At 43.0% G+C, this 27180-nt stretch overlaps 1 protein-coding gene and 1 long non-coding RNA gene across 3 annotated transcripts; both read left to right on the top strand.

Moving 5' to 3' along the window:
• Positions 1–3073: 3073 nt before the first annotated feature.
• Positions 3074–10512, top strand: LOC144467511 (uncharacterized). Its single transcript, XR_013493693.1, has 3 exons — positions 3074–3254; positions 10010–10065; positions 10236–10512. It is a non-coding gene; the product is annotated as an uncharacterized LOC144467511 (long non-coding RNA).
• A 5454-nt stretch (positions 10513–15966) lies between these two features.
• On the top strand, positions 15967–27125 carry LOC144467498 (NLR family CARD domain-containing protein 3-like). 2 transcript variants are annotated; one of them, XM_078176308.1, is made up of 9 exons: positions 15967–16136; positions 16298–18101; positions 18768–18941; positions 20872–21045; positions 22404–22577; positions 23536–23709; positions 24073–24246; positions 25428–25474; positions 25597–27125. In XM_078176308.1, the coding sequence occupies exons 1-9, from the start codon at positions 16100–16102 to the stop codon at positions 26142–26144; spliced, it is 3306 nt and encodes a 1101-aa protein (XP_078032434.1). In that variant the 5' UTR covers positions 15967–16099; the 3' UTR covers positions 26145–27125. The 2 variants fall into 2 exon arrangements, with proteins under 2 accessions (XP_078032434.1, XP_078032433.1); XM_078176307.1 differs by lacking the exons at positions 18768–18941; positions 20872–21045; positions 23536–23709 and adding an exon at positions 22970–23143.
• The last annotated feature ends 55 nt before the right edge of the window (positions 27126–27180 follow it).

Here is a 27180-nt window from a genome sequence, read left to right on the forward strand (position 1 = left end):
CATGGTTTATTGTCAATCTGAATCTGAATCTGAATATTTTACCCATTAATATGTTTATACAAGTGTATGATCGCTATAAAATAAAATTTGTTTGGTTTTCGTAGCCTTATAATTATGCTTTTATATATATATATATATATATATATATATAGCAAGGGCCTTGCTTTAGAGAGATCGCCATCTTGCGCCGCCATGTATGTATGGCAGACCGAGTGGACAATCCAGCCCGCCAGAGAACGCGTTTCGCGTGTATAAATGAACCAACGAAGACAGCGGAAGGAAGGAAGAAGGAGGAGGAAACAGCAGAGAGTGTTAGTAGTTCGTTGATAGAGAGTAGTGAAAAGTTTTTTTAGTTATAAAGTTTGTGAATGGACCACACTTACCACGCAACAGGAGAGAATGAACCCGAACCGTCATCTGCGAGGAAAAGAAGACGCAACTTCACTCCTTGTGATGCACTCTCTGTGGCGCTTTTCCTCCTGATGATATATCTCCCCAGCAATGGTGGCAGTAGCACCGAATCCCATTCTGTGCATTCAGCCTCTCTTCTCACCCGCTCAGCATCAAACACATGGAGTTCCTCATCTGTATGCTCCGGCTCAAACAGGTATGGCTCTGGGTCTGTGTCCGCTACAAGAAAGTCTTCAAAATCGCGTTCAAAGTCGTCCATTGCAGCTACTATAGTCCGGAGATATTGCTAGGCTAAATAAACAGCTGAGCTCTGTTTACAGGCTACGCTGTCAGTCAGTGTGCGGGCTGGAGATTGGTGGAGCAGAGAGGGGAGGGGGGTCCCCACTCAGAATGGTAAACGAGTATGTGTGTAAAGTTATGAAGTGTGTGTGTTACGCTAGAAGAGTCAGAGTTTGGGACGGAGTCTTTTACCCCCTGGAGTGTTACCGGAGTTTTTGGAGTGCTCAAATAAACGGGCCTTTTTCCCGAACGCTCCTCTGGTCTCCTGCTCGTGAGGGATTCATTACAATATCGTAACATGGTTTAGATTTCTAAATAAACATTCACCTCATCGCTAGATAGACCTACTCCTGAAAAACTCGTGCGCAAGGCTTTTTGTCCCTACGAGGCCACCGTCATTTACCCGACGGGAGGGGTGAGCGAGTGAGCCCTGCAATCTAGAATTTGACCACTGATGTCACTGTTTTCAACCCATTTTACACACTGGCCCTTTAACACTGGATTGTTTTAATTACTGAAGTATTTAGCATCACAGATAGGGCTTGGCGGTATACCGGTTTGTACCGAAAACCGGTATTTATTTTTGTTATGATATGAATTTTTCATATACTGCAATACCGGTGAATAGCCCAAACAACATCCGGAACATGTGCGGCGGGAAAGTGTTTCAGCGGGGACCCATTTCACCGTTGCACACCACAGGCACGCTTTGATCTTTTCCTTAGCATAGAAAAGTTTAGAGGCGAGAATGGCTGCTGGAGAGAGTCCTGAACGCAAAGCAACTGTACATGATGACCCAGAAGAACTCATACCAAAAAGAGCAGTGTTTCCCCCTATATGCAGCTAGCAGCGTTGCACCGCCGTTTACAGTTCTCCTCTGTCCTCTGTATCGCGCACGGCGGAGTTTCGCCCCGATGTGCACGCACACACACACACACACAGACAAAGCGCACACACACAGGTGAGCACACTAGAGCACGGCTCGGGCCGCATTTTCCTGACCGAAGACGACCCGTCCCGAGTCCGAGACAGTTATGGCCGGGCTCCACCGGGCACGTCAGCGGCGCGACACGTCTGCAGCGCGAGTCCCGTAGCAGCTCGCCCCCTGTTAATCAATTACAGCTGCTCCACCGGCAACAGGAGCTGCAACTCTCTATTTTACGTGGCTCTTCTATTTTTGTCGCGCTACGCTCCCCTACACGACCCTCCAGCAGATAAAAACTACATGAAATAGTGTGCTAAATGAGCACAATGTGTTTTTAAATGAATAAACCATTATCAGAGGTGATATGTGATGATTTTTTTCATGCATTTACCCATGTTTATCCGTGTGTAAATGTCCGTGGCGGACATTTGAAAGCGAGTAGATGACAAACAGTACAGTAAACTTGTAGATAACTCAAATATATTTAATAACTTAGGTGGAAAATGCTTTAACATTTCATGCAGACTACATGCAGCCTCTCGGCTCAGCAAACGGTAAACAACCCCGCTGGCTTCTCTACGTGTGGCTTCCGTACGCAGTCAGTGGAGCCCAAATGAATGGAGCGGAGCGTGTGTTGTGTTCAGGCGTTGTCAGGTAAATAACAAATTCCGGCACTTGAATAGGCCATAGCACAACACAGCAGCATGTCAAGTTGGCCGAACCTGAGCAAAAGACCATGAAATACCGTGAAACTGATATGATTTTTTCTTAAAACCGTGATATGAAAATTTTGTCATACCGCCCAGGCCTAATCACAGAGACTGGTGGTCAGTGGGATGTGAGGAATCTTAAAAATCATCTGTACAGATGTGAAGCCCTGACTGTATCTGACTGATCTTTGATGAAAGCTGTTGTCTTGTGTTTCTTTCCTCTGTGTTTGAATGTTAGGCTGATGTTCTTAATTTTAATTTAATTTAATAATTTATTTACATGAGAATTCATGTAAAATGAAGGTTGAGGTTGGTGACAGGATTTGTGTTTCTGTGACTTCCTGTACGGACTGAAGACTGCTGGAAACTGTCGGGAAACTGTTTGACCTCATTGCAACTTTTTGTCACCGCCTCTTGCTGCAGCCGCCTGATCTTGTTCACTTTCCAGGCGAGGCGCAATTCATCTCAAACAAGACTACTGCTTTTATTCAAGTTGTGTTCAGCAAGCTAAACTCTACACAACAGTGTCTGCAAAGGTTTCTGCACCATCATCTGTTCCCCATTCATCTACATATACAAGAGCACAAAGTGACAAAGAGCGCCGTGCATGGATCCTCTAAACTATCTGCTGTCAAAGCAGCTCTTTACAAGTCATCATGACTTTTGCACAGATACTGAATTTGATCCTGAAAGACTCTTGTTGTTGCTGTGAGGAGGTTTATATTCACACTAACATTTAATCCTGTGAACGCAGCTCACGTTGAGACTCAGTCCAACTGGTTAGACTGCATACTTTCACAGTGAAGTCAGAACTCACACTCTGATGAAGGATTCACACGGACTGATCGGAGTTGAAGTTGAAGTGACACTCAGACCTGCTGAGGACAGAAGAGAGCTGAACACTAATGAAGTTCATGCCTGAAAGTTCAGTAAGTGGAGGAATGATTGGTTTTCATGATGTCATTGATTGTTGTGGTTAGAGAAACAGTTGAATTGATGGTGAACCTGTGACTATTTAAAGCTGTGAAACAAGATGGCCGCCTGTGTGAGTGGGCAGAGAGAAACTGTTAAGTTTGAAGTTCAGATGAAGTGTTGCTCTGAATGAGAGGATGAGTTCAGTCTGATCTGAAGGTGGGAGGTCGACGAGCACTAGGACCCAGCAGGGATCAGAGGGCTCACCTGGTGAAACACACCTGAGAGACTGAGGATGAACTCTGTCTGCTCTCAGTCCTTTAATGCTCATTTCTCCATCAGTTTTTTCCAAGTGTGTTTAATGAGCCAAAGATGGAATTACATATATCATATTGTAGTGTCAGTGCTCATTTCAATTTACTTGATAGAGCTCCCAAATAATACGTTCACAGATGTGGGAAATTGTTGTAAAAACAAAACAAAACAAAACATAGACACAATAAATGTGCATAAACTAAATAAAGGGAGGAAACATGAAACAGACCAAAGTCAAAGTACAGGACTGAACCTCTTCTGTTCCCCTATCTCTTTTCCTTGTGTCACTCATTAAAGGGGAACTAATGTTTTTTTCAACCTGGGCCCTATTTTCAGATCTACTTTTGTCTAAATGACATGTTCCTCTGCCTGTTGCTGCTCCCTCTCTCTCCTCGTCCGCTCTTCAGTTTCAATGAGCTCTGCGTCCGTGTGCATCCGTGTACGTCCGTGTACTCCGTGTTCAAATAAATACGGGAGGTGGTCAAATTCAAATGGCTCATCCAGATCCAGTTGGTCAAAATCGGGTAAAAATTCAGACATGTTTGTTGTGGCAAGTCAAAACACTCACTCAGAGAGTGAAAGTCTGGCTCTGAAATCTCACGTCACATATTGTAGGTAGGCACCATTGATCCTTTCCATGATATGAGTAGTAGGTTTTTTTTTGCTGTAATGATACAGTCAGAGAGGAACTTTTGTTGTGCAGTGGAGAGCTGCCTTAATGCTTCAGATACACCCAAAATGATTAATATAGGCTGTGATTCTGGTGAAATATTATATATAATTTCTGAGATGTTGTTGAAGACATCAGTCCAAAAAGATGCGACCTTGGGGCACAAAACAAATCTACGAGAAAGAGTTGCCTCTGAGGAATGACATTTGTCACAAGTTGGTGACATGTATAGATATATGTTGTGTATTTTTACCTTGGAGTAATGGTGATTATGGAGACAGTGAACATTTGTGTATGTGTCCAAGGCTTTCATCCCATATGTCATCTGGTATTTGAATACATATTTGTTTCATCCAGCTGGCTTTATATCTTTTAGAAGTTGGAGATGCTGATGATAACAGGGTGTCATATAGGTAGGAGATGAAATAGTCTTGATATGGTGACATTTTAGGACAGTTGTCCATTGTTGATTGCCTCTCAATTTCTGTTAAATTTAAACATAGATCCTTGATACTATGGATTCCTAAGTCGCTCCATGTGCAGAAGGTTTTATCTAGAATGAATGGCATGAAAGTGTGTTTTTTTGCAATTCAATTTTCAATTTTATTTTCAATTTTATTTATAAAGCCCAATATCACAAATCACAATTTGCCTAACAGGGCTTTACAGCAATGGGAAGAACACGATAAGTTGGCTTAAGATTGGAGTGGGATTTGATCTGCTTCCATATATGTATTAAATTATGTATGATAAGATTATAATTGTATATCAATGGGAGTGAGAGCGAGGAGTATATCACCAATGGAGTGGGGAAAACAATATTCTTGCTCAGTTTTTAACCAGTTAGGCTGAGAGATTGATGTATCTAGCAAAAATGTAAAGGGCTTAATAACAGAGGTCCAATAGTACAGCATGGAATTTGAAAGAGTTAGTCCTCCTTTAGAATTGTATTAGTGTAGAAGTTTCCTACTTATCCTATTGGTTTTGTAATTCCACAAGAGGGAGATTGTGATGGAGTGTTATCTCTCAAAGAATGCCTCTGTCAAAAACAAAACAAGGAAATTTTGAATTAGGTTTAATATTTGAGGTAAAATTCTCATCTTAATGGAGTTTACTGTGCTGATTTTTTAAAAGATTTTTTTTGGGACATTTTAGCCTTTAATCGATAGGACAGTCAAGCGTGAGGGGAAGAGAGAGAGAGTGATATGCAGCAAAGGGCCACAGGCTGGAGTCAAACCCGGGCCGCTGCAGGTACTGTGTAGCACTCATGGGCTGCAGGCAGGTCGGCCCGAGCTTCATACTGGAGAAATGTCACATATTGAACATCCTATCACTCATTTAGGCAAAAGTAGATCAGAAAATAGGGCCCAGGGTGAAAAAAACATTAGTTCCCCTTTAAGGTGGCTTTTGGAGTCGATGTCTGAAGCTGAAATCATTGACAAATTGATGGTATTTGTGACCCGTTCTCATTCCTAAGTCATAACATATTGCTGCTTTGCAGTCGCCCTCCATGTATATATAATACGTGCTAGGTATCCTTCTGCATCTGCTGTTTACATTCCAGGATGCTGCTACCAGCGCCGGGATGTCAACATAAGCACTTGGTTAGGTTTAGAAAAAAAACGTCAACGTTTGGCTCCAAGGGAAGAGAACACCAGCCTACTGGGTGAAAGTCCTGGGTTTGTTGGACCCATCCACCACACCTCCAGCCCAGCCTATCAGGATTTTTTTGCTATTTCAGTTTATCATAATACCACCACCACAGGTGCCCTCCTGCCAACCGGCGGCGTATCATAACACCACCACAGGTTCCACTGGACCACTTTACACACTGACGCGACCTGGCATCATACCGCCCTGAAAGGTGGCTGATGCCCAAATCACTTACAAAGCAGCAGTATTTTATGACTTTGGAATGGGTTGTGAATATTGTGTAATAAGTAATGTTGACATACATCTGGGTTCACTTAATCAGTTGTGTCAAATTCTGAGTAATAATTAATGTAATCTGTATAACCATGAATCAAAGCTTACTAAGACACTTTCATCAACCAAAGCTCATTTGGCTAATTGTATCAAGTACTCAGTAATAAGTTATGTCACCCGTAAAAACATAAATCAAGGCACATTTAGATAATTGCATCAAATACTAAGCGATAAGTAAAGTGACCTGTTTAACCATAAATCAAAGCTTATTTAGGCAGCTGCATCAATTTCTAATAAGTAATGTGACCTATATGAACATAGATCAGAGCTCACTTTTGCTTAACCCATATTTAACCAGGTAAGTCCTGCTGACATCAACAATCTCTTTTTCAAGAAAGACCTGGCCAAGACAGCAGCGTAAGAAAAAGTTACAGACAAACAACACAATAAAAAAACATAAAAGATATACAGTAATATGCAGAAATATTACGCCTTCGCACAATGACAAGAACCAACTGTCGCATTCATCCTTGTACTTATGAGAGCTTTAAAAACAGACAGAGACCAGTTGATGTTGCTTCAACTCTTTTTGAAGACTATTCCAAGTGAGAGGAGCAGAGCTCCTAAAAGCTTTTTTTCCAAGCTCAAACAAACACAACTAAGTCTTGAGATCTCAGACTGTAGCTGCAGTCAGATCTCTGCTCAATTAAAGTACAATTGTATAAATGAACAAATACCAGTGACTGAGCCTACGAAAGGTCAAAGATGGCCGGCCAGCCTTGGACACGTACAGTGATGAGTGAGTGCTCTACAATTTGTGACAAATCTCAGTGCACTATAATATTCAGTATCTAACACATGCAAACAATGTGCAGATGCATTCATGTACAACAGATCAGATGGATGCTTGCAGCTCTTCTTTAGCCGTAGCTAAAGCCAAAACTCGGGTCAACATCTGCTCTGCTTTCGAGCAATGGCGAAGACTGATGCAGCTTCATCCTGAGCTAAAAAGGGACGAGATGGTCGCAGAGTTTCTGCTGGACAGGTCTTTTTAGTTTGCCTCTAATGTATCATAGGCTGTAACGTTATATATGACAACACAGCATCCAGTTGCTAACAGTTAGCCTACTGTAGCCTAACGTAGCATGAGCCTCTGTATTATCTCCCTTGTTTGTTGCCAGTCAGCAGCGTGTTTTACTCCTCTTCTCTTCTACTCTTCTCTTGGCGTGTTACACTCGCTCTCCTCTTCCGTGTATCTAACATTGCCTTGCCAACGCCTACGTCTATCATAGACGTAATGAGGACATAATGAAGGAGAGCGGAGTAGGCCTTTGGAGGGAGGTGGAGTTGCAGGAGGAGGGGGATGGGACTTTGGAGGGAGGCGGGAGTTGTGGATGTTCCAATTTTTTTAGGTGGGTGTGAAATGCAAGAAAGGTAAGAGATGCTTTAATTCAGTTGCCTGAGCTACTTTGTCTGTTGTAGTTTTCTCTTCAGGCTTCTCTGTAGCCCTTTGTAGATAGAAATTGTGCAAATTTGCAGGAAAGCCCAATCAGTCTTTTTTCAGCATTGGCAGTATAAAAACAAAATCGGGGAGTGCAGCAAAATGCCGCCTACCTACTTTTGTTTATACAGAATGTGCCTTTTTCGGGGCAATGGGGGGCGTGAGCAAGTAACAAAACGTGTAGCTCAGCGTGTGACGTAAACAGTGACGTGGGAGGGAAGCCGCGGCTGGTCAGTCCTTCGGCGATTCTCTCGTAAGTCGGCCCGTTCTTCACCGTCCCCGTCATCTGACGGTTAATGGCCTCTTCGTTTGCGAGGACAAGGAGGGCGTGCAATTCCTTGTCTCCCCAGTTGCTCATCTTTACAGTGTCTGTCAGGTTTGTGTTTCCCTCTTGCTACTAGCTGCTCGCTAATTCCTGCTATCAGCTGTTTCCTGTTTACCCACCGCCAGTGGGTCGCACGTGCGGCGTCATCAACAGCTCCTCCCACAAAATTGGGCACCTCGGATCAACTCGCCAATCCGGCTCTGTGTGACTAAACGCTTGCAGCTTGGCGGCAAAATGGCCCAACATTCGTGGAAAATCTGGCAGTGTAAAAGGGGCTTGTGTTAAAGAGGAGCTGAGCAGGAGAGAAGCCATTTTGAAAATATCTTCATCTGCTTTGAGTCTTAAAACAACTCAAACCAAGCTGCTCTGTTTGTTATAACAAAAGGCTTGTTTTCTTCAGTCAGCTGTGGAATGAAGGAAAACCAGTTTTCAGGTCTGAGGAGAGGAGGAGAAAAGGAGGGGGGAGGGAGAAGAGAGGAGTAGAATATTTAAAGTAATGACCTCCAGTGGTCACAGTGAGTAACTACACCACATCCAGCTGATAACTGCAGGTTATCTGGTTTCTCACTAACTTTTTTTCATCTCTTTAAATAAAAGAGGGTTATGGTTAAGGATTAAATTAATTATTCAAACATCAGGATCAAAGATGGCCGCCACACAAAGTGACATTTAGTTTTGATTCCCATGAAACAGTAAAATCCTCCCCATCAGCTCCATGAGGCCATCCAGTGGACTGATAGAAGTAGAGTGGCTGATGGCAGCTTCCTCTGCTCTGATTCGTCCTCACCACTGACCAATAAAAACAAACAGCATCTTCTCTGTCCAATAACAAATCACTATTGATACATGTACTGATCAGTTTTCTGTGTTGGGTTTATAAAAATGTAATAAACTAATGAGAAAAGGCCCTCAGTAGGTCACATAGTTCTTAAGTCATATGTCTACTCTGCCATGGACACTGTCACGTGACTGTATGAAGTACTGAGGTGATCTGAGCCACAAATCCACCCACAGTAGAATTTAATATGTGATCTAGTTTTTATCATGTTGGTGTTTCTGACTTTATTTTAAAGTTGAGTTCAGTTTTAAAAGAATTAATTTCCCTCTTTAATCTTCATGTTGAGACAGAAACGTGATCCTGGTGATGATCCATCAGGACATGAAAGTTTTTACTGGTCGATGACATTTAGAGAGAAACTGGTTTTATGTTTGTAAGTGAGCGTCTGCATAAAGAAGGTGTTCAAAGCACATCAGCCATATTCAATCAGCACAGAAATAATGATGGCTGTTATTATTTTGGGCGAACTGAGTGTGTCAGCTCAAAGTGACATGCTGCAGTTTCCCTTTGTGCCACCAGAGGGCCACAGATCCACCAACAGCCTGACTGAGAGGAGACATTAGTGGTGGACGTCACGTGACTCAGAGTCCATCAGTGATAATCAGGAGGTTGAGTCCAGGAGAAATGATGTGAAGGATGAATGAGTGATGACGTGCTGATCAATGATTGGACTGATGCTCTCAGTGTTTCCTCTACAGATGAAGGTAGAAAGTCTCTGGGAGCTGATGGGATTGATTTTGGATGATGTGACGAGCACATTGGAACATTTGAAATGTTGAAGAGCTTTTCAGAGTCGCTCAAACACAAGTGAAAAGTGAGGTCATCCCCAAAGACAGACAAAGACAAAGCAACATGAAGTGTGTCCCTGTGGTGTAGAAGAGGACACATTATGAACTCTAACAGAGGCTGAGAAAACCTTCTTCTTCCTTCACATCATTTCACTCACTGTTGTTCTCTCTCTCATGGAGTCTCTGTCCATAAATGTGCTGCCATGTGTGAATGAAGCTGTAAGAAACATCAGCGTAAACGTCTCCTCTGTCTCAATGAGCAAATATCACTTTAACAAATCCATGACGGCAGCAGTGTCACATATTTCCTGTCTGAAGAGGGCTTAAAAGAGCCAGTCTGCCTCCAGTCTGAGTCCTGATGGAGCACATGGTCCCACTCAGATCAACAGAAAACTCTTTGTGTCCACAGACCTGGTCCAGACAGCAGAGAGCTGCAGAGTGATGAAGTCCATGAGAAGAAACTGAGTAAGTGGACCTTTGATTGATTCCAGTCTCTAATGTGTCTCTGTTGGTTCATGTGTTCACCTCCTGTCTTTGATCCAGACTCCACAGCACAAAGTTTATCTGACAACAAACACTTTAAAGTCTAATGATGAACCTGTCTGTCTGTCTGTCTGTCTGTCTGTCTTCATCAGGAGGCTGCAGGTTATCACCAACATGAAAAGGTATCACACTCAACACTTGACATCACATTTGATCCTGTTTCACCTTCAACATGTTCATCAACTCTCTGTTTCCTGTTTCTCTGCTCTCTCACCTCAACACTGACTCATAATAAACCTGTAAATGTACTCAAAGAGCCACAATGTGTCAATATAACCAGTTAATGGTCGGGACCTCGGAACCTCCGACCTTATGAACGCCGCTTAATCTAAAGCAGATGAACAAAACACATGCAGGTTAGTCTGTCACACCTCGTGTTAAGGGCTGTACCCTTCAGACAAACTATAGAAAAGCAACGTACTTAAAGTGACATGAACTTTTATACAATTTACATCCTTAAAATGACAAACTTTTATGATAGCAACAATAGTTATCTACTGCTGTGCGTGTATTAACTCTGGGGTTTTTAACCAGGGTTTACACAGAGACAAAAGTTTTCAAAGTGAATCCAACAGAAACAAATGAGAGCATCTGTGAGTGTGAGGACGATCAGCCCACGGTTTCATGATTAATCACAGCTTCAACTGTTTGTCATAAGTCATGCTGTATCCATGGCAACGACTGTAGTCCTCATGTTATCCCTGTGGACTCAGCAGTGTCACAGTGTTAACAGTGAGAATTTAAACACATGACAGAGTGAGTGAAGTGTGGGGGGGCTCAGTGTGCAGGTCCACAGGGTGGAGGTTTGGATTGTGAGCTCCCCCTGGTGGTCAGTGAGGTTTACAGCTGCTCTCAGTGTTCCTGTCAGTCTGCTGTCATCCTGTAGGATTCTACTTCTCCTGTTGATAGCTGCTGATACTGAGGCTGAAGACTGAAAACTGAATTTCCCTCCCTGCTGCTCTTCCTCTCTGTGTGCTAGGATCCATCAGAGACCAGACTCTCCTGGACCTGAACCTGAACCTGATCCCAGCTGTGTGTCCCTTCAGACTGACCAGTCACATGAACATGGCATCGATGTTAAAGGACGAAAAGTCTCTGCTGCACAGTAAGCTGACATTAAATGTTAAATGAACCTGACAGCTTCCCAGTTTAACTGGTCTTGTCTCCATCATCTCCATCATCTCCATCATCTCCATGCCCCAAGCCTCGCTTTCCATCATCCAAAAGTCACTCAGGAAGCGAGTACAGTCTCAACACAGTCTCTTCCACGGTCCATATCCCACTCAGTCAATCTCCACTCAAAACACAAAATCCATCATGTAACTTTAGCCTCCCTCCATTGTCCCGACAACTGTGGCCTAATGCTAAAAGAATTCTCTCATGTCAGTCGTCATGCTCACTGCTCCGTCAACACGAGCTCTCTTCTGGAGGCCATCATCACCCCCAAAGAATAAAATAAAGAAAACTCTGAAACGTTAACACACCTGTTCTTTTTCTCAATCTGTAGAGTTTAAGACTGTTGCATCACCACCACCCACTGGATTGCAACACTTTCACAGAGCAAACTATTTACAGTGTCCATTCAAATAGATCCCAATCAAGACATCTTACGTTTTGTAATCCAGACCCAATTATGATCTGCCAGGCAGTCGTAGTTGGAAATCCAACAGGAGTGGCCGGAGGCTCTAATAAGAAAACAGTGATGTGCAGGGCGAGCCTGGTCTCACTCCAAAGTCGTCAAAATCCGATGCTTGGGCAGCGACTTTCAGCGTCAGAAACCAACAGAAAAAGGCCTTTAACGTCGGCGTGACACGCGGCCGGTTGCTGTTATAGTTTAACAGTGCCTGGTGGCATCGGGGAAACGCAGCGGGACAAGTTCAAAAGTTTAGGCGCGAAAGTCTGACAGGGGCGGTCTGGAAGGGCGGTGTTCATGTCCTGTAAGATTCTTAAGCCAAAACCCTGTTCTTTTATCCTCAACCTAACCACATGCTTTTGTTGAACGAAAAAACGTCTGTTCACAGTGTTGTACCAACGTAGTGTGATTTTGAAAGAGACTGTATGTAGACGTTAACTTTTCTGTGAAAACAGAAGTGTACTTTGAAAGAAGACAATGCATGTAACAGGCTGAACTTGACATGGTGTCCCAGAATGCACCAATGGTTCCTTGCACATCATATGTGGATGTGGGAAGTCCATGACCAAAAGTCAATATGTGATGAGGTTGGAGTGAGAATGTGCTGGCAGGGCTCTGGTATCATGTGAAAGATGGTTTTCAGATGTTGGTCAAGATGTTCAGTGACTGTGCTGTCCTGACATCAGTAGGGAGTTCATTCCACCACAGAGGAACCAGAACAGAAAAGAGTCTTGACCCAGATCAAAGACCACACCACCAGGGACAGGGCAGCTAAATGTCCAGAGGTAAAGGAGGAGGGCAGGGTTTGATGGCTTGTTGGTATGAAGGACCAGCTGCAGAGGTCTGAAGACAAGCTGCAGTTCAACAAGACAAAGATTTAGCACTATCAGAAACTGACCCTGCACTCAGATGTGCTGCGTCCAAAACCCAAAACAGGCCACAGTTTCAATTGGAGTGGCGGCTCAACAGTGTGAAGTCTTAGCACATCTGACTGACAACACATTGGTTAAACATTCACATACACTGAATACAAACAAGCATTGAGATAAAATAACTTTTATTATCCAATAAAACCAGTGAAATCAGAGACAGAAATCTTGTATGTTCAGTAAATGTCAGTGTTTCTATCAGTTTCCAGCAGCAGAGAGAAAAGTCCCCTGTACCCAGCTGTGTGTCCATGAAGAGTGATCGGTCTATGGGTCGTTTCATTGACTTCAAAGATGGACGTCCTTCTTCTGACCCACTGTAAGTACTTAAAACTGTCAACTGAAACAGATGGGCTATCAGTTACACAGATACAGAACTGGTAGTTCATGATTTACAGTGTTGTTTACATCTGGTTTTCATTACAATCAATTATGTCAGAGCACAACATCTTTAACTAACTGGTGTGTGTGTGTGTGTAATTCATAACTTAAAGCAGTCTCCTGGTGCAAACACAACGGGTCTCATTCATGAAAAGTGAGTAAATCTGTGTGTAGATTTGCACATAAAAGCTTACTCTACTAAAAACCTACTCCGGATTCAGGAACGCCACGGCAAACTCAGATTTGATCGTAAACACGTGTGTATGATCATGAATGCCAATCCATCGTAAAGTGACAGTGCGCTCCCGGTAATCAGCAATTAGCATAAATCCCCGCCCATGAATAGCCAATGACCACCATATAAGGAGGTGTAGGTGCATCCAGTCGATCTGTCAGTCATGGCGCAAAGAAAGAAAGAGACAGAAAGAAAAAGAAATTTTCCGAAGTGGAGATCGAAATAATTTTGGGTGAAGTGGACTTAAGAAAAAACATTTTATTTTCTTCAGTTAGTAGTGGTGTGACAGGGACAGGCAAAGCAAAGGCCTGGAGGGAGGTAACAGATGCTGTTAATGTTGTCTCCGTGGTACAAAGAACCATGTCAGAGGTGAAGCGTAAATGGTTTGATATGAAACTGGAGGCAAAGAAACGCATAAGCACACACACAAAATATACAGCGGTCACCAAACAAACAGAAGATTAATTTGTGGGGTTTTGAATGAAGTGGGAACGGGAAACCAGAGATGTTTTGTGTGTAATGGATAAACTCTAAATCAGTGATGGCTGTCGGAATGTAGAGCTATTTAACATTTATTTTAACAAATGATACAGATAACATATAGCCTACAGCAGTTTGTATGCATCATCTTCAAATTATTTGAATCCTAAAAGCCTAAAGCTCTGCTTTATACAACGTAAATTAAACATTTTTCAAATCAGATTTATTAATTCAAATGATCAAAAAGCCACAACATGGATCTTAAACCTGCTAATTGCCAACTAATTTAACTAAATGTGTTATATTTTTAATATTTTGTCATGTTTAGATTACGTGTTTCAAAGGCATCTGTGTATTGTGTACATAACAGAGTGCAATACGAGTTAAAATTGTAATTTCCAAAAGTGACAAGCAATATTTATGTGCTTTACTAAATTTACACAAGCACTACGAGAGGTCAGGAGCAGGAGTAGACTTTGTTAGTAGCTACGAAAAGATCGGAGCTACTAAAATATTGATGAATGCGGACATGCACGTAAATTTCCGTCTGCTAACAGTTTACACACAAATTCCTTCTGCTCACATTTCATGAATGAGACCCAATGTGAGCTAATTCTTTCACAGAGTCAACCAGGGGAGGCCAAAGTTTCAGATCGCTGCAGATTTTTGGGGACTGGCAGACAACTGGGGACTAGCTGAAGTCCTCTGGGCAGTAGTTCTAGATTTTTGAAGGACTACCTGCAGCAGTATGGCAAGTAGTTTCAGAAGCTTATGGTCCAGATGCAGAGGCTTGAGGACACACTAAAGTAGTCTGGAAACAAATTAAAGAGGTTGTGGACTAGCTCCAGAGTTGTAGGTCAATTGCTGCAGAGGTTTTTGGACTACTTTCAAAAAGCTGCGTCCACGCTTCAGAGTTCTGGGAACAACCAGTGAAGGTATGTGGACTAGTGGCAGATGTTGGGGCCTAGCTACAGAGGTCTGTACACTAACTACAGAAGTTTAAGGACTACCTGCAGAGGTCTGGAGGCAGAGCGCAGTTTGTTGAAGAGTCAGTTAGTCAGTTAGTTTAAGAGTTCCCTTTTGAAGGGTTGCCCTTATGTCCTAGCCTTTGTAGGTAAGTAGTCTTTGGTTTCACAGATGCCTCCAGAAACACCCTCTGATTAAAGCTAAAGCCTCAGATTGCTAATTGCAATTATAATCAGGGAATGTAGTGCAGGCTCCTCCCACAAATGACCAAGACAAAGCTTTATCACTGACAGAAACTGGCCGTGCTCCCAGATGTGCTGTGGCCCAAAGACAAACACAGGTCACAGTTTCAAGTGTAGGGGCAGGTCAACAGCATCAAGTGTAAGCCTGGCACTGGCATAAAATTCCAAAATTCCAAGTATCACATCAGATTGTGGTGATCAGTGCCTTTAAGCACACACGCCGCTGCCTCACACACATCCACCAGTCAGGTCAAGGAATATCTATGCTGTGTTTTATGCTGAATAGAAATCTTGTATGTTCAGTAAATGTCAGTGTTTCTATCAGTTTCCAGCAGCAGAGAGAAAAGTCCCCTGTACCCAGCTGTGTGTCCATGAAGAGTGATCGATCTATATTTCGTCTGATTGACTTCAAAGATGGACGTCCTTCTTCTGACCTGCTGTAAGTGAATGAAACTGTTGAATGAAACAGATGAACTAACTGTTGTGATCCTCAGTCATGAGACACAGAATCAGGTGTCCATCATTTACAGTGTTGTTTACATCTGGTTTTCATTCTTATCAATCATGACAGAATACGTCTTTAACTAACTGGTCTGTGTGTGTTTTTGTAAATGATATAAGTTCTGCAGTCTCCTGGTGCAAACATCATGTGAGCTCACTGTTGATGATTCCTCCACAGAGTGGACCAGCGGAGCTCAGAGGTTCCCAGTGGTCAGTCTGCCCAGCAGCATCAAACACACCTGGACTCCATATTTATGGTCTGTACATGTACAACAACTACTTTGACATCTATTCTGTTCACAATCATCTCCATGCTGCACTTTTTACACCAGTGGATTGTCAGTGTGTCCAACATGGATCTGATGTTTGAGTGTGTCATTCATATAATATTCTGTTCCAGCTGCTGGAGGAGAACATCCTCACTTTTGTGAAGAACGAGCTGAAGAAGATCCAGAAGGTTCTGAGTTCACATTACCCAGAATGCTTAGAGAGTCAGAGGGAGGATGAGGAGGTGTTGGATGGTGAGGATGAAGAGCAGAGGAGGAGCAGCAGAGAGGCATTTCTGAAGATCACACTGAACTTCCTGAGGAGAATGAAGCAGGAGGAGCTGGCTGACTGTCTGCAGAGCAGTAAGAGGATTTCTATAAAGATTTAACATGATGGATAAATGGGACGTTTACTAATGTCTCAAGAGACGGACCAAAATATATTCATATACTCATTCTTTGAGGAAATGACATGTTGAAATATTTTCTTTGTCTTACTGATCTTCTTTGTTGTGTTCATTCAGGAAGTCTTGTTCCAGTTTATAGGCGTAAACTGAAATCTAACCTGCAGAAGAAGTTCCAGTGTGTGTTTGAGGGGATCGCTAAAGCAGGAAACCCAACCCTTCTGAATCAGATCTACACAGAGCTCTACATCACAGAGGGAGGGACTGCAGAGGTCAATGATGAACATGAGGTCAGACAGATTGAAACAGCATCCAGGAAACCACACAGACCAGAAACAACCATCAGACAAGAAGACATCTTTAAAGCCTCACCTGGAAGAGATGAACCAATCAGAACAGTGATGACAAAGGGAGTGGCTGGCATTGGGAAAACAGTCTTAACACAGAAGTTCACTCTGGACTGGGCTGAAGACAAAGCCAACCAGGACATACAGTTGACATTTCCATTCACTTTCAGAGAGCTGAATGTGCTGAAAGAGAAAAAGTACAGCTTGGTGGAACTTGTTGATCACTTCTTTACTGAAACCAAAGAAGCAGGAATCTGCAGGTTTGAAGAGTTCCAGGTTGTGTTCATCTTTGACGGTCTGGATGAGTGTCGACTTCCTCTGGACTTCCACAACAATGAGATCCTGACTGATGTTACAGAGTCCACCTCAGTGGATGTGCTGCTGACAAACCTCATCAGGGGGAAACTGCTTCCCTCTGCTCGCCTCTGGATAACCACACGACCTGCAGCAGCCAATCAGATCCCTCCTGACTGTGTTGACATGGTGACAGAGGTCAGAGGGTTCACTGACCCACAGAAGGAGGAGTACTTCAGGAAGAGATTCAGAGATGAGGAGCAGGCCAGCAGAATCATCTCCCACATCAAGACATCACCAAGCCTCCACATCATGTGCCACATCCCAGTCTTCTGCTGGATCACTGCTACAGTTCTGGAGGATGTGATGAAGACCAGAGAGGAAGGAGAGCTGCCCAAGACCCTGACTGAGATGTACATCCACTTCCTGGTGGTTCAGACCAAAGTGAAGAACATCAAGTATGATGGAGGAGCTGAGACAGATCATCACTGGAGTCCAGAGAGCAGGAAGATGATTGAGTCTCTGGGAAAACTGGCTTTTGATCAGCTGCAGAAAGGCAACCTGATCTTCTATGAATCAGACCTGACAGAGTGTGGCATCGATATCAGAGCAGCCTCAGTGTACTCAGGAGTGTTCACACAGATCTTTAAAGAGGAGAGAGGACTGTACCAGGACAAGGTGTTCTGCTTCGTCCATCTGAGTGTTCAGGAGTTTCTGGCTGCTCTTCATGTCCATCTGACCTTCATCAACTCTGGAGTCAATCTGATGGAAGAACAACAAACAACATCCCGGTGGTCTGAAGTCCTCAGAGACAAACAGAATCTGAAGTATCTCCACCAGAGTGCTGTGGACAAGGCCTTACAGAGTCCAAATGGACACCTGGACTTGTTCCTCCGCTTCCTCCTGGGTCTCTCACTGCAGACCAATCAGAGACACCTAAGAGGTCTGATGAGACAGACAGGAAGTAGCTCACAGACCAATCAGGAAACAGTCCAGTACATCAAGAAGAAGATCAACCAAGATCTGTCTGCAGAGAGAAGCATCAATCTGTTCCACTGTCTGAATGAACTGAATGATCGTTCTCTAGTGGAGGAGATCCAACAGTCCCTGAGTTCAGGAAGTCTCTCCACAGATAAACTGTCTCCTGCTCAGTGGTCAGCTCTGGTCTTCATCTTACTGTCATCAGAAGAAGATCTGGACGTGTTTGACCTGAAGAAATACTCTGCTTCAGAGGAGGCTCTTCTGAGGCTGCTGCCAGTGGTCAAAGCCTCCAACAAAGCTCTGTAAGTACAGAGACAGTTGGATTCATATATCATAACTTAAATGCTTTGTTGTCTTTTCAACTTACTATCATTTGTTTTTTTTGTGATATCATCTCTTCAGGCTGAGTGTCTGTAACCTCTCAGAGAGAAGCTGTGAAGCTCTGTCCTCAGTTCTCAGCTCCCAGTCCTCCAGTCTGAGACACCTGGACCTGAGTAACAACCACCTGAAGGATTCAGCAGTGAAGCTTCTGTCTGATGGACTGAAGAGTTCACACTGTACACTGGAAACTCTCAGGTCAGATCAAGCTGCAGACCATCTGAAATGATTTCACATATTTCTCTAAACTATATCATCTTATTTGGATTAACTCCTTATTTATGAATTAATCATAATTAACTGTGAGGATTTTAATCTGTGCTCAGAAGAGATTATACTGTAGATCACCAAATTTAGTGGGTCCTCACTTGTTACCATCTGGATGAAGTTGATATTTCAATTTTACTGAACAAATTTAAAGTGTTCTTCTTGACTCAGTGTTATAATGCAGGTCTGTTAGTTTCCTGTTAGCTGAAGTACTAACTGAGATCTTTGTTCCTTTAGATTTGACTCTAGTCCAGACTCATTAATCAAAGAGGATTACATTTGAACACAGATATTTTCTTTCTTGTTGATTGTTGTCTCTGTAGGCTGAGTGGTTGTAATCTCTCAGAGAGAAGCTGTGAAGCTCTGTCCTCAGTTCTCAGCTCCCAGTCCTCCAGTCTGAGACACCTGGACCTGAGTAACAACCACCTGAAGGATTCAGGAGTGAAGCTTCTGTCTGATGGACTGAAGAGTTCACACTGTACACTGGAAACTCTCAGGTCAGATCAAGCTGCAGACCATCTGAAATGATTTCACATATTTCTCTAAACTTCATACAGTTTAAACATTCTCTCTCATGTCAGCATTTCTGAATCTGACAAATGTTCAATCAGGATTTGAAACTTCACAGTTCAGAAACTCTTTTCTGGTTCAATTCCACCTACTGAACAACATACAGATATGAACTCTGGCTGATATAGAAAAGACCATTATGCTTTCATATCATGTTATTTGGATTGACTCCTTATTTATGAGTTAATCATAATTAACTGTGAGGCAGGGCTCGAAATTGCGACCGTTTTAGTCGCATATGCGACCAAAATTTCATCTGTGCGACCTCAAAATATATTTGGGAGCACTGGTGCCAGTGTAAATAATTCTTCCGGTGCGACTATTTTCCCCCGAGTCAAATGTCTCATTCACAAGTTCGTAGGCTACAGTGATAAAGTTCCCAGGATTCTCTCTACCTCGTGAGCTGACAGTGACCAATCAAACGTGAGCTTGACCTTTAATACTGTTTTTAAATTGGTTATTATCCTCAAATCACTTCGCGACCGCGGCACTTCTGTCACTCAGAACTAAGTAGAAGCCGAAGCTAATTCATGCCGGAGAGAAGAGAAAATGAAGAGAACGCTGAAAGACTTTTTTAGAACAAACACCACTGAACTAGCCTGGTGAAACCATCCTAATCTCGCGAGCTCATATTCTATTTCGCTCCGCAGATCAGTCTGGCCATGCAACCATAAAGGTGCTTCTTTAAAAGCAGAGCAAACGGCTGCACTGAAAGCTTTTATTGATCTAAAGGATGCATTTGCCGTCCTTCCTACGGGGTTTGGTAAAAGTTTAATTTACCAACTGGCTCCGTTGATCGGGAAAAAGATGGGACTCAGTGAAAACCCAGTGGCTATTGTTGTTTCTCTGCTAGTTGCTCTCATGGAGGAGCAGGTCAGGGAAACGACCAAGCTGGGAATCACAGCCGTGCAACTCGGAGTCCACAGTGAGGAGGAAAACCGCAAAGACGGCAACACTCTTTCCCAGACATCATCACAGCTCATCTCCGCTGCAGCTTGCTGGTCTGTTTACAGTGCTGTTGTGCTAGCCTACGTCACACGTTTCGTTTACTCTGATTGGTTTTCCGTCTGTCCAATTGCGTGAAGGGTCACTTTGAGTGACAGCCGTTGATACCGCCCCTCGGGAATAGAGGAAATGTACACTCCATGTCCAGACCCAATTCGCAAAACACGAATTGAGTCTGGACACGCCAGGCTACCACTGAACACCACTGTGAATGAAAGAGAAACCTTAGATGATGATGATGATGATGACTGCCGCCATCATCATCATCATCATCAGTATCATCATCTAAGGTTTCTCATTCATTCACAGTGGTGTTCAGTGGTTCAGTGGTGTTTTTTCTAAAAATGTCTTCAACTGAAAAAGTTGTTAATGATAAGTGGACTATACACATACAATGTAATGTATACAGTATAATGTCGACTTTCTGTTGCAATAAAAAAAATCTATTACACTGTTGCTGCTTCTTACATTACAGTGGGTGCTCCCAAAATTTTACTGGTGCTCCTAACTTTCTGAAGTTAGGAGCACCAGTGCTACCATGTAAAAAAGTTAATTTCAAGCCCTGTGAGGATTTTAATCTGTGCTCAGAAGAGATTATACTGTAGATCACCAAATTTAGTGGGTCCTCACTTGTTACCATCTGGATGAAGTTGATATTTCAGTTTTACTGAACAAATGTAAAGTGTTCTTCTTGACTCAGTGTTATAATGCAGGTCTGTTAGTTTCCTGTTAGCTGAAGTACTAACTGAGATCTTTGTTCCTTTAGATTTGACTTTAGTCCAGACTCATTAATCAAAGAGGATTACATTTGAACACAGATATTTTCCTTCTTGTTGATTGTTGTCTCTGTAGGCTGAGTGGCTGTAACCTCTCAGAGAGAAGCTGTGAAGCTCTGTCCTCAGTTCTCAGCTCCCAGTCCTCCAGTCTGAGACACCTGGACCTGAGTAACAACCACCTGAAGGATTCAGCAGTGAAGCTTCTGTCTGATGGACTGAAGAGTTCACACTGTACACTGGAAACTCTCAGGTCAGATCAAGCTGCAGACCATCTGAAATGATTTCACATATTTCTCTAAACTCCATACAGTTTAAACATTCTCTCTCATGTCGGCGTTTCTGAATCTGACAAATGTTCAATCAGGATTTGAAACTTCACAGTTCAGAAACTCTTTTCTGCTTCAATTCCACCTACTGAACAACATACAGATATGAACTCTGGCTGATATAGAAAAGACCATTTTGATTTCATATCATGTCATGTTTTACTGAACAAATTTAAAGTGGTTGCTTTTCACAGCAATATAGTCCACGATGAGCAGCGCTAAAATCAACCTGCGTAGTTGTCCCTCCATTGTGACATTAGAAAGTGTCACATTTATCTTGTAAGTGTACTCTTCTTCAACGTTTACTTTAGTTCCTGGATTTTTCCCACATGGAAACTCTGACGAATCAAGAGCAGCTTTCTCACACAAGGCATTAGTGTTGTGTCGTTCGCGAACGAATCGTTCAAAAGAACGAACCTGTTGAGTTAACGTACTGAACTGAATCACTTCCGGAACTGATTCGTTCATTTCTCAGTTCAGTTGAGCTCAGCAGCGAGCATGCAGGCTGGGAGTGGAACTGCTGATTTGGTCCGTGCATACAATGAATCACTCGCGAGTCGCTAGGCAGCCAGGGTGCAGGGAGGGACTGCCTACCGTGTCACAAATCACTTGGTGAACGAATCACTCGGTGAACGACGTAACCCTGATCCCTGAGTGATTCAAATAATTTCTTCTCAGCGATACACTTTCTTAGGGACCGTTTCTCCAAGTTAAAGGCTAATGTATCCAGGAGTCAAGCCACATGAACACAATCACACACCTCCCCATTGTTTTAACAGACTTAGTTTCCAGATAAACAAACTTAAAACATTAGGCTGGCCAGTAATGAGACTCATCAGTGCAGGGCAGACGCAGCGGCAGCTCAGCCGTGTATCAGTTCAGTGAGTTGGACTACGCAGTACACAGTCAGGGCTCCTCCCGCTAAGCACTGAACGATTCGATGAACGAATCTTTTTAATGAACTGAGTCTTGTGATTCAGTAACATCTAAAGAACTGCTTTGCCCATCATTACAAGGCATCTGATCAATTTCAATCGGTTGCTATAGCGCCCCCCTTTGGCCAATTGATGTAATATTGCTTCATTGGCATCCTCCCATGACCCTCTACCACTGTGCCAAATTTCACATGGATTGACCAAATCAGTGAGGAGAAAAACGTCGAACACACACACACACACACACACACACACACACAGAGTTTTCGTCATTATATAGTAAGATTACATTTTAACACAAATTAGTTTTGTTTTTTTTTCCTTCTTGTTGATTGTTGTCTCTGTAGGCTGAGTGGTTGTAACCTCTCAAAGAGAAGCTGTGAAGCTCTGTCCTCAGTTCTCAGCTCCCAGTCCTCCAGTCTGAGACACCTGGACCTGAGTAACAACCACCTGAAGGATTCAGGAGTGAACCTTCTGTCTGATGGACTGAAGAGTTCACACTGTACACTGGAAACTCTCAGGTCAGATCAAGCTGCAGACCATCTGAAATGATTTCACATATTTCTCTAAACTATATCATGTTATTTGGATTGACTCCTTATTTATGAGTTAATCATAATTAACTGTGAGGATTTTAATCTGTGCTCAGAAGAGATTATACTGTAGATCACCAAATTTAGTGGGTCCTCACTTGTTACCATCTGGATGAAATTGATATTTCAGTTTTACTGAACAAATGTAAAGTGTTCTTCTTGACTCAGTGTTATAATGCAGGTCTGTTAGTTTCCTGTTAGCTGAAGTACTAACTGAGATCTTTGTTCCGTTAGATTTGACTTTAGTCCAGACTCATTAATCAAAGAGGATTACATTTGAACACAGATATTTTTCTTCCTGTTGATTGTTGTCTCTGTAGGCTGAGTGACTGTGACCTCTCAGAGAGAAGCTGTGAAGCTCTGTCCTCAGTTCTCAGCTCCCAGTCCTCCAGTCTGAGACACCTGGACCTGAGTAACAACCACCTGAAGGATTCAGGAGTGAAGCTTCTGTCTGATGGACTGAAGAGTTCACACTGTACACTGGAAACTCTCAGGTCAGCTCAAGCTGCAGACCATCTGAAATGATTTCACATATTTCTCTAAACTATATCATGTTATTTGGATTGACTCCTTATTTATGAGTTAATCATAATTAACTGTGAGGATTTTAATCTGTGCTCAGAAGACATTATACTGTAGATCACCAAATTTAGTGGGTCCTCACTTGTTACCATCTGGATGAAGTTGATATTTCAGTTTTACTGAACAAATTTAAAGTGTTCTTCTTGACTCAGTGTTATAATCCAGGTCTGTTAGTTTCCTGTTAGCTGAAGTACTAACTGAGATCTTTGTTCCTTTAGATTTGACTTTAGTCCAGACTCATTAATCAAAGAGGATTACATTTGAACACAGATATTTTTCTTCTTCTTGATTGTTGTCTCTTCAGACTGAGTGTCTGTGACCTCTCAGAGAGAAGCTGTGAAGCTCTGTCCTCAGTTCTCAGCTCCCAGTCCTCCAGTCTGAGACACCTGGACCTGAGTAACAACGACCTGAAGGATTCAGCAGTGAAGCTTCTGTCTGATGGACTGAAGAGTTCACACTGTACACTGGAAACTCTCAGGTCAGGATTCATCAACATGTTCAACTGATGGCCACTTAAATCCTGATTTACATTAGTTGATAAACTCATAACCATCACAGGATTGTCTCTGCTGATATGATTTCAAACCAGTTGTCTTTTGTGTTTCAGTCTCTTTCCATCAACATGTTTTATCTTGTTTTTTCTCTGTTGTTGGAACTTGAAATATCAGAGAGGAATCAGTAATGTTGTCAGATAGTTGGTGGACATTAGTGGGTGTTTGGTTGGGACTAGAAAAAAGTCAGTAATAATGTTGATGTAACCCCACAGTAGGCGACAGTATGGCAGTACTGTGGTACCCACCCTCACATTATGTGACATGTGTGTTGTTTTGTGTGTTTGCAGTGTGTCAGGCTGTCTGATCACAGAGGAAGGCTGTGCTTCTCTGGCCTCAGCTCTGAGCTCCAACCCCTCCCATCTGAGAGAGCTGGACCTGAGCTACAATCATCCAGGAGACTCAGGGGTGAAGCTGCTGTCGGCTGGACTGAAGGATCCACACTGGAGACTGGACACTCTCAGGTATGAAGAGGCCTGCTGCAGCCACACACACTCAGTCTGATAGAGGAGGTAGAGCTGGAAACTTTGTCTCTGTCACACTGTCAGCCTGGCTCATATGACCCTGACACACCAAGCTGACCTCAAACAACCACAGCTGATAAACACTGACTCATCAAACTGTTTGTGTCCCACATCAGACCATCAATACAGACACAAGTAGTCAGGGAACAGTAGCCAGGATGGGCCAAAACAGGGAGGGAAGGTGATGAAATGTTTCTGGAGCCTTGTCTTGTTTCAACATTGGATAATAGGACAGTGGTGTATCCTGACACGTTGGAGGTTCATGGTGGGTTGACGTGTGTCATTGTGGTCATGCTGCAGGTTTGTGGGCTCATATGAAACAATAGTGGGGGATGTTTTGGTCTTCATCATCTGACACCACTGGGTGTCATCATAATGGGAATGTTTCCTGATTTAAAAGGAGTTTAGCTTCACCTGGATTTGGTTTGTTTTGCACTGACAGAGAGTTCCCTGGCTGATAAGAGTCGACTTGTAGTGGGACTCACCACAGAAACTAAAGGTGACAGTCAGCCACAGACGCTCAATGAAGAACTAACAGCTGATTGTGGACGTGGTGTGTCAGAGACCAAAGAGCTTTATTTAGAACTGGACCAACATTATGGGGAAACAGGCAGTGCCCTGTGGCTGCAGATGGACTTTTACTGGAATATTTTATATCCAGATTACAGATGATAAAAACCAGTGCTGACTGTTGCTAGGAGACAGGATGTGAACAGCAACCCTAACCCATCCAACCATCCACCCCGACCTCCTCCATCAGAGGTTGTGTCTCCTTTACTTGTGACAGACAACAGTCATTATGACACAAACAAAGGAGGTCACTCATCAGGAGTAAAACAGGTGGTTTCAAAGCTCCAATAATCAATACTTGTATATTGACAATGGATCAGCTGACTGTAATGGTCAAGTGTTGTGTGGTGGTGATGAACCCACAGTAAACTGTTGAAACACCACCTGCTCAGGTACACTGAACTAAAACAATATCAGCTGATTAATAATAAGTGATGAACATGTCAGTCCATGTGGAGACAATAACAAAGCTGTGTGTATGAGAGTGATGTAATGTCCATGTTTCCATGGTGAAAGAGGAAGTGCTGCTCTGACCCCCCTCCTCCTTTCAGGGTGGAGCCTGCTGGAGTCCGATGGTTGACACCAGGTCTGAGGAAGTGTAAGTGTGTTTTTCATTTCATCTTCAAACTGTGACATCACTCATTCAAATCTCTGATGTCATCATCAGAGTGATGACAGATGAATAACTGCAGCTGTATTGTGTCTTCTTCTCTCCATCAGATTCCTGTGAACTCACAATCGACACAAACACAGTGAACAGAGAGATCAAACTGTCTGACAACAACAGGAAGGTGACACATGTGGAGAAGGATCAGTCATATCCTGATCATCCAGACAGATTTGACGGCTGGGCTCAGCTGCTGTGTAGAACTGGTCTGACTGGTCGCTGTTACTGGGAGGTCGAGTGGAGAGGAAGAGTTTATATATCAGTGAGTTACAGAGGAATCAGGAGGAGAGGAGACAGAGATGACTGTTTGTTTGGATGGAATGATCAGTCCTGGAGTCTGATCTGCTATGATGGTGGTTACAGTGTGTGGCACAATAGCAGAGGAACATCCATCCCCTCCTCCTCCTCCTCCTCCTCCTCCTCCTCCTCTGGTAGAGTAGCAGTGTATGTGGACTGTCCTGCTGGCACTCTGTCCTTCTTCAGAGTCTCCTCTGACACACTGATCCACCTCCACACCTTCAACACCACATTCACTGAACCTCTTTATCCTGGGTTTAGGCTCTGGTCACCTGGTTCCTCAGTGTCTCTGTGTTCTCTGTAGGAGGGAGAGTCTCCTCCTGTTAGAGAAACTTTCTCACTGCTGAACAGATAGTTCAGTCTGTACAGGACTTGTTGAGAACAAAATGACGTAACAACAGTCAGTGGGAACCAAAATCATCAACCCACTGAGGGCTGGATTCAAAGAAGAAGATCAAAGTAAAACATCATCATCAACTCATCATGTGACTCAGTAGTGTGTACGGCCCCCGCCTGCCTGTATGACCCAGGGCCCTCTGCACCAGGAGGAGCAGATAGCGGTCCTGCTGCTGGGTTGATGCCCTTCTACGGCCCTGTCCAGCTCTCCTGGTGTAACGGCCGGTCTCCTGGTGTCTGGTATCAACCTGATTGGGCTGCAGGTACGGCCTCATGCTACCAGTAGTGCCAAGGACACTAGCAGAAGACCAAACTAGAGAAGAATCAGTAAGAAGGATAAGGAGAGAGCAACTGTCTGTGGACACCACATGTAAAACCATTCCCTTTTTGGGGGTTGTCTTGCTTTTGCCTCTCCATTGCACCTGTTGTCACTTTGATTTGCACCAAAGCAGCTGAAACTGATTCACAATCACTTGTGCTTCCTGAATGGACACATTGATATCCCTGAAGTTTAACTGACTTCCTGTTACACTGTGACCATTGAGTGTTCCCTTCAGTTTTTGAGCAGTGTAAATATCTTCATAACACAAGTTGTAAATAATTTAGGAATGTAATATAATTAGAAAATTGGGTTGTAAAAATATCCTAATTGTTGTATGTAACTATATATACATGTAAGAAATTGTGCAAATAGTTTAAGTTAATAGAAGAAAAGTGAAAGAGGGGTAGGAACATATAAGTTTTACTTCTACCTACTCCTTTTAGAACATTTCTGTTTTGTTTTCTTCGTTTTTTGTTGTCACAACATTGTTTTAAACTTTGGTTCGAAGTCATTCATTCATTCATTCATTGTCCACAGAAAAAATAAATTTTAATGAAATAATTTGAACTAATTAATATTTTTTAATAGGCTTTAAACACCTTTTTAAAATCATTATTAAAAC

The sequence above is a fragment of the Epinephelus lanceolatus genome, chromosome 17 (assembly GCF_041903045.1).
Source record: "Epinephelus lanceolatus isolate andai-2023 chromosome 17, ASM4190304v1, whole genome shotgun sequence".
Lineage (NCBI taxonomy): Eukaryota > Metazoa > Chordata > Actinopteri > Perciformes > Serranidae > Epinephelus > Epinephelus lanceolatus.

Excerpts from the sequence above, each read along its gene's own strand:
- LOC144467498 (XM_078176308.1), top strand. The coding sequence starts at position 16,100 with ATGAAGCAGGAGGAGCTGGCTGACTGTCTGCAGAGCA. Across the intron at positions 21,046-22,403 it reads TGTACACTGGAAACTCTCAG|GCTGAGTGGTTGTAACCTCT; the intron begins GTCAGATCAAGC and ends TTGTCTCTGTAG. Across the intron at positions 25,475-25,596 it reads GACACCAGGTCTGAGGAAGT|ATTCCTGTGAACTCACAATC; the intron begins GTAAGTGTGTTT and ends TCTCTCCATCAG.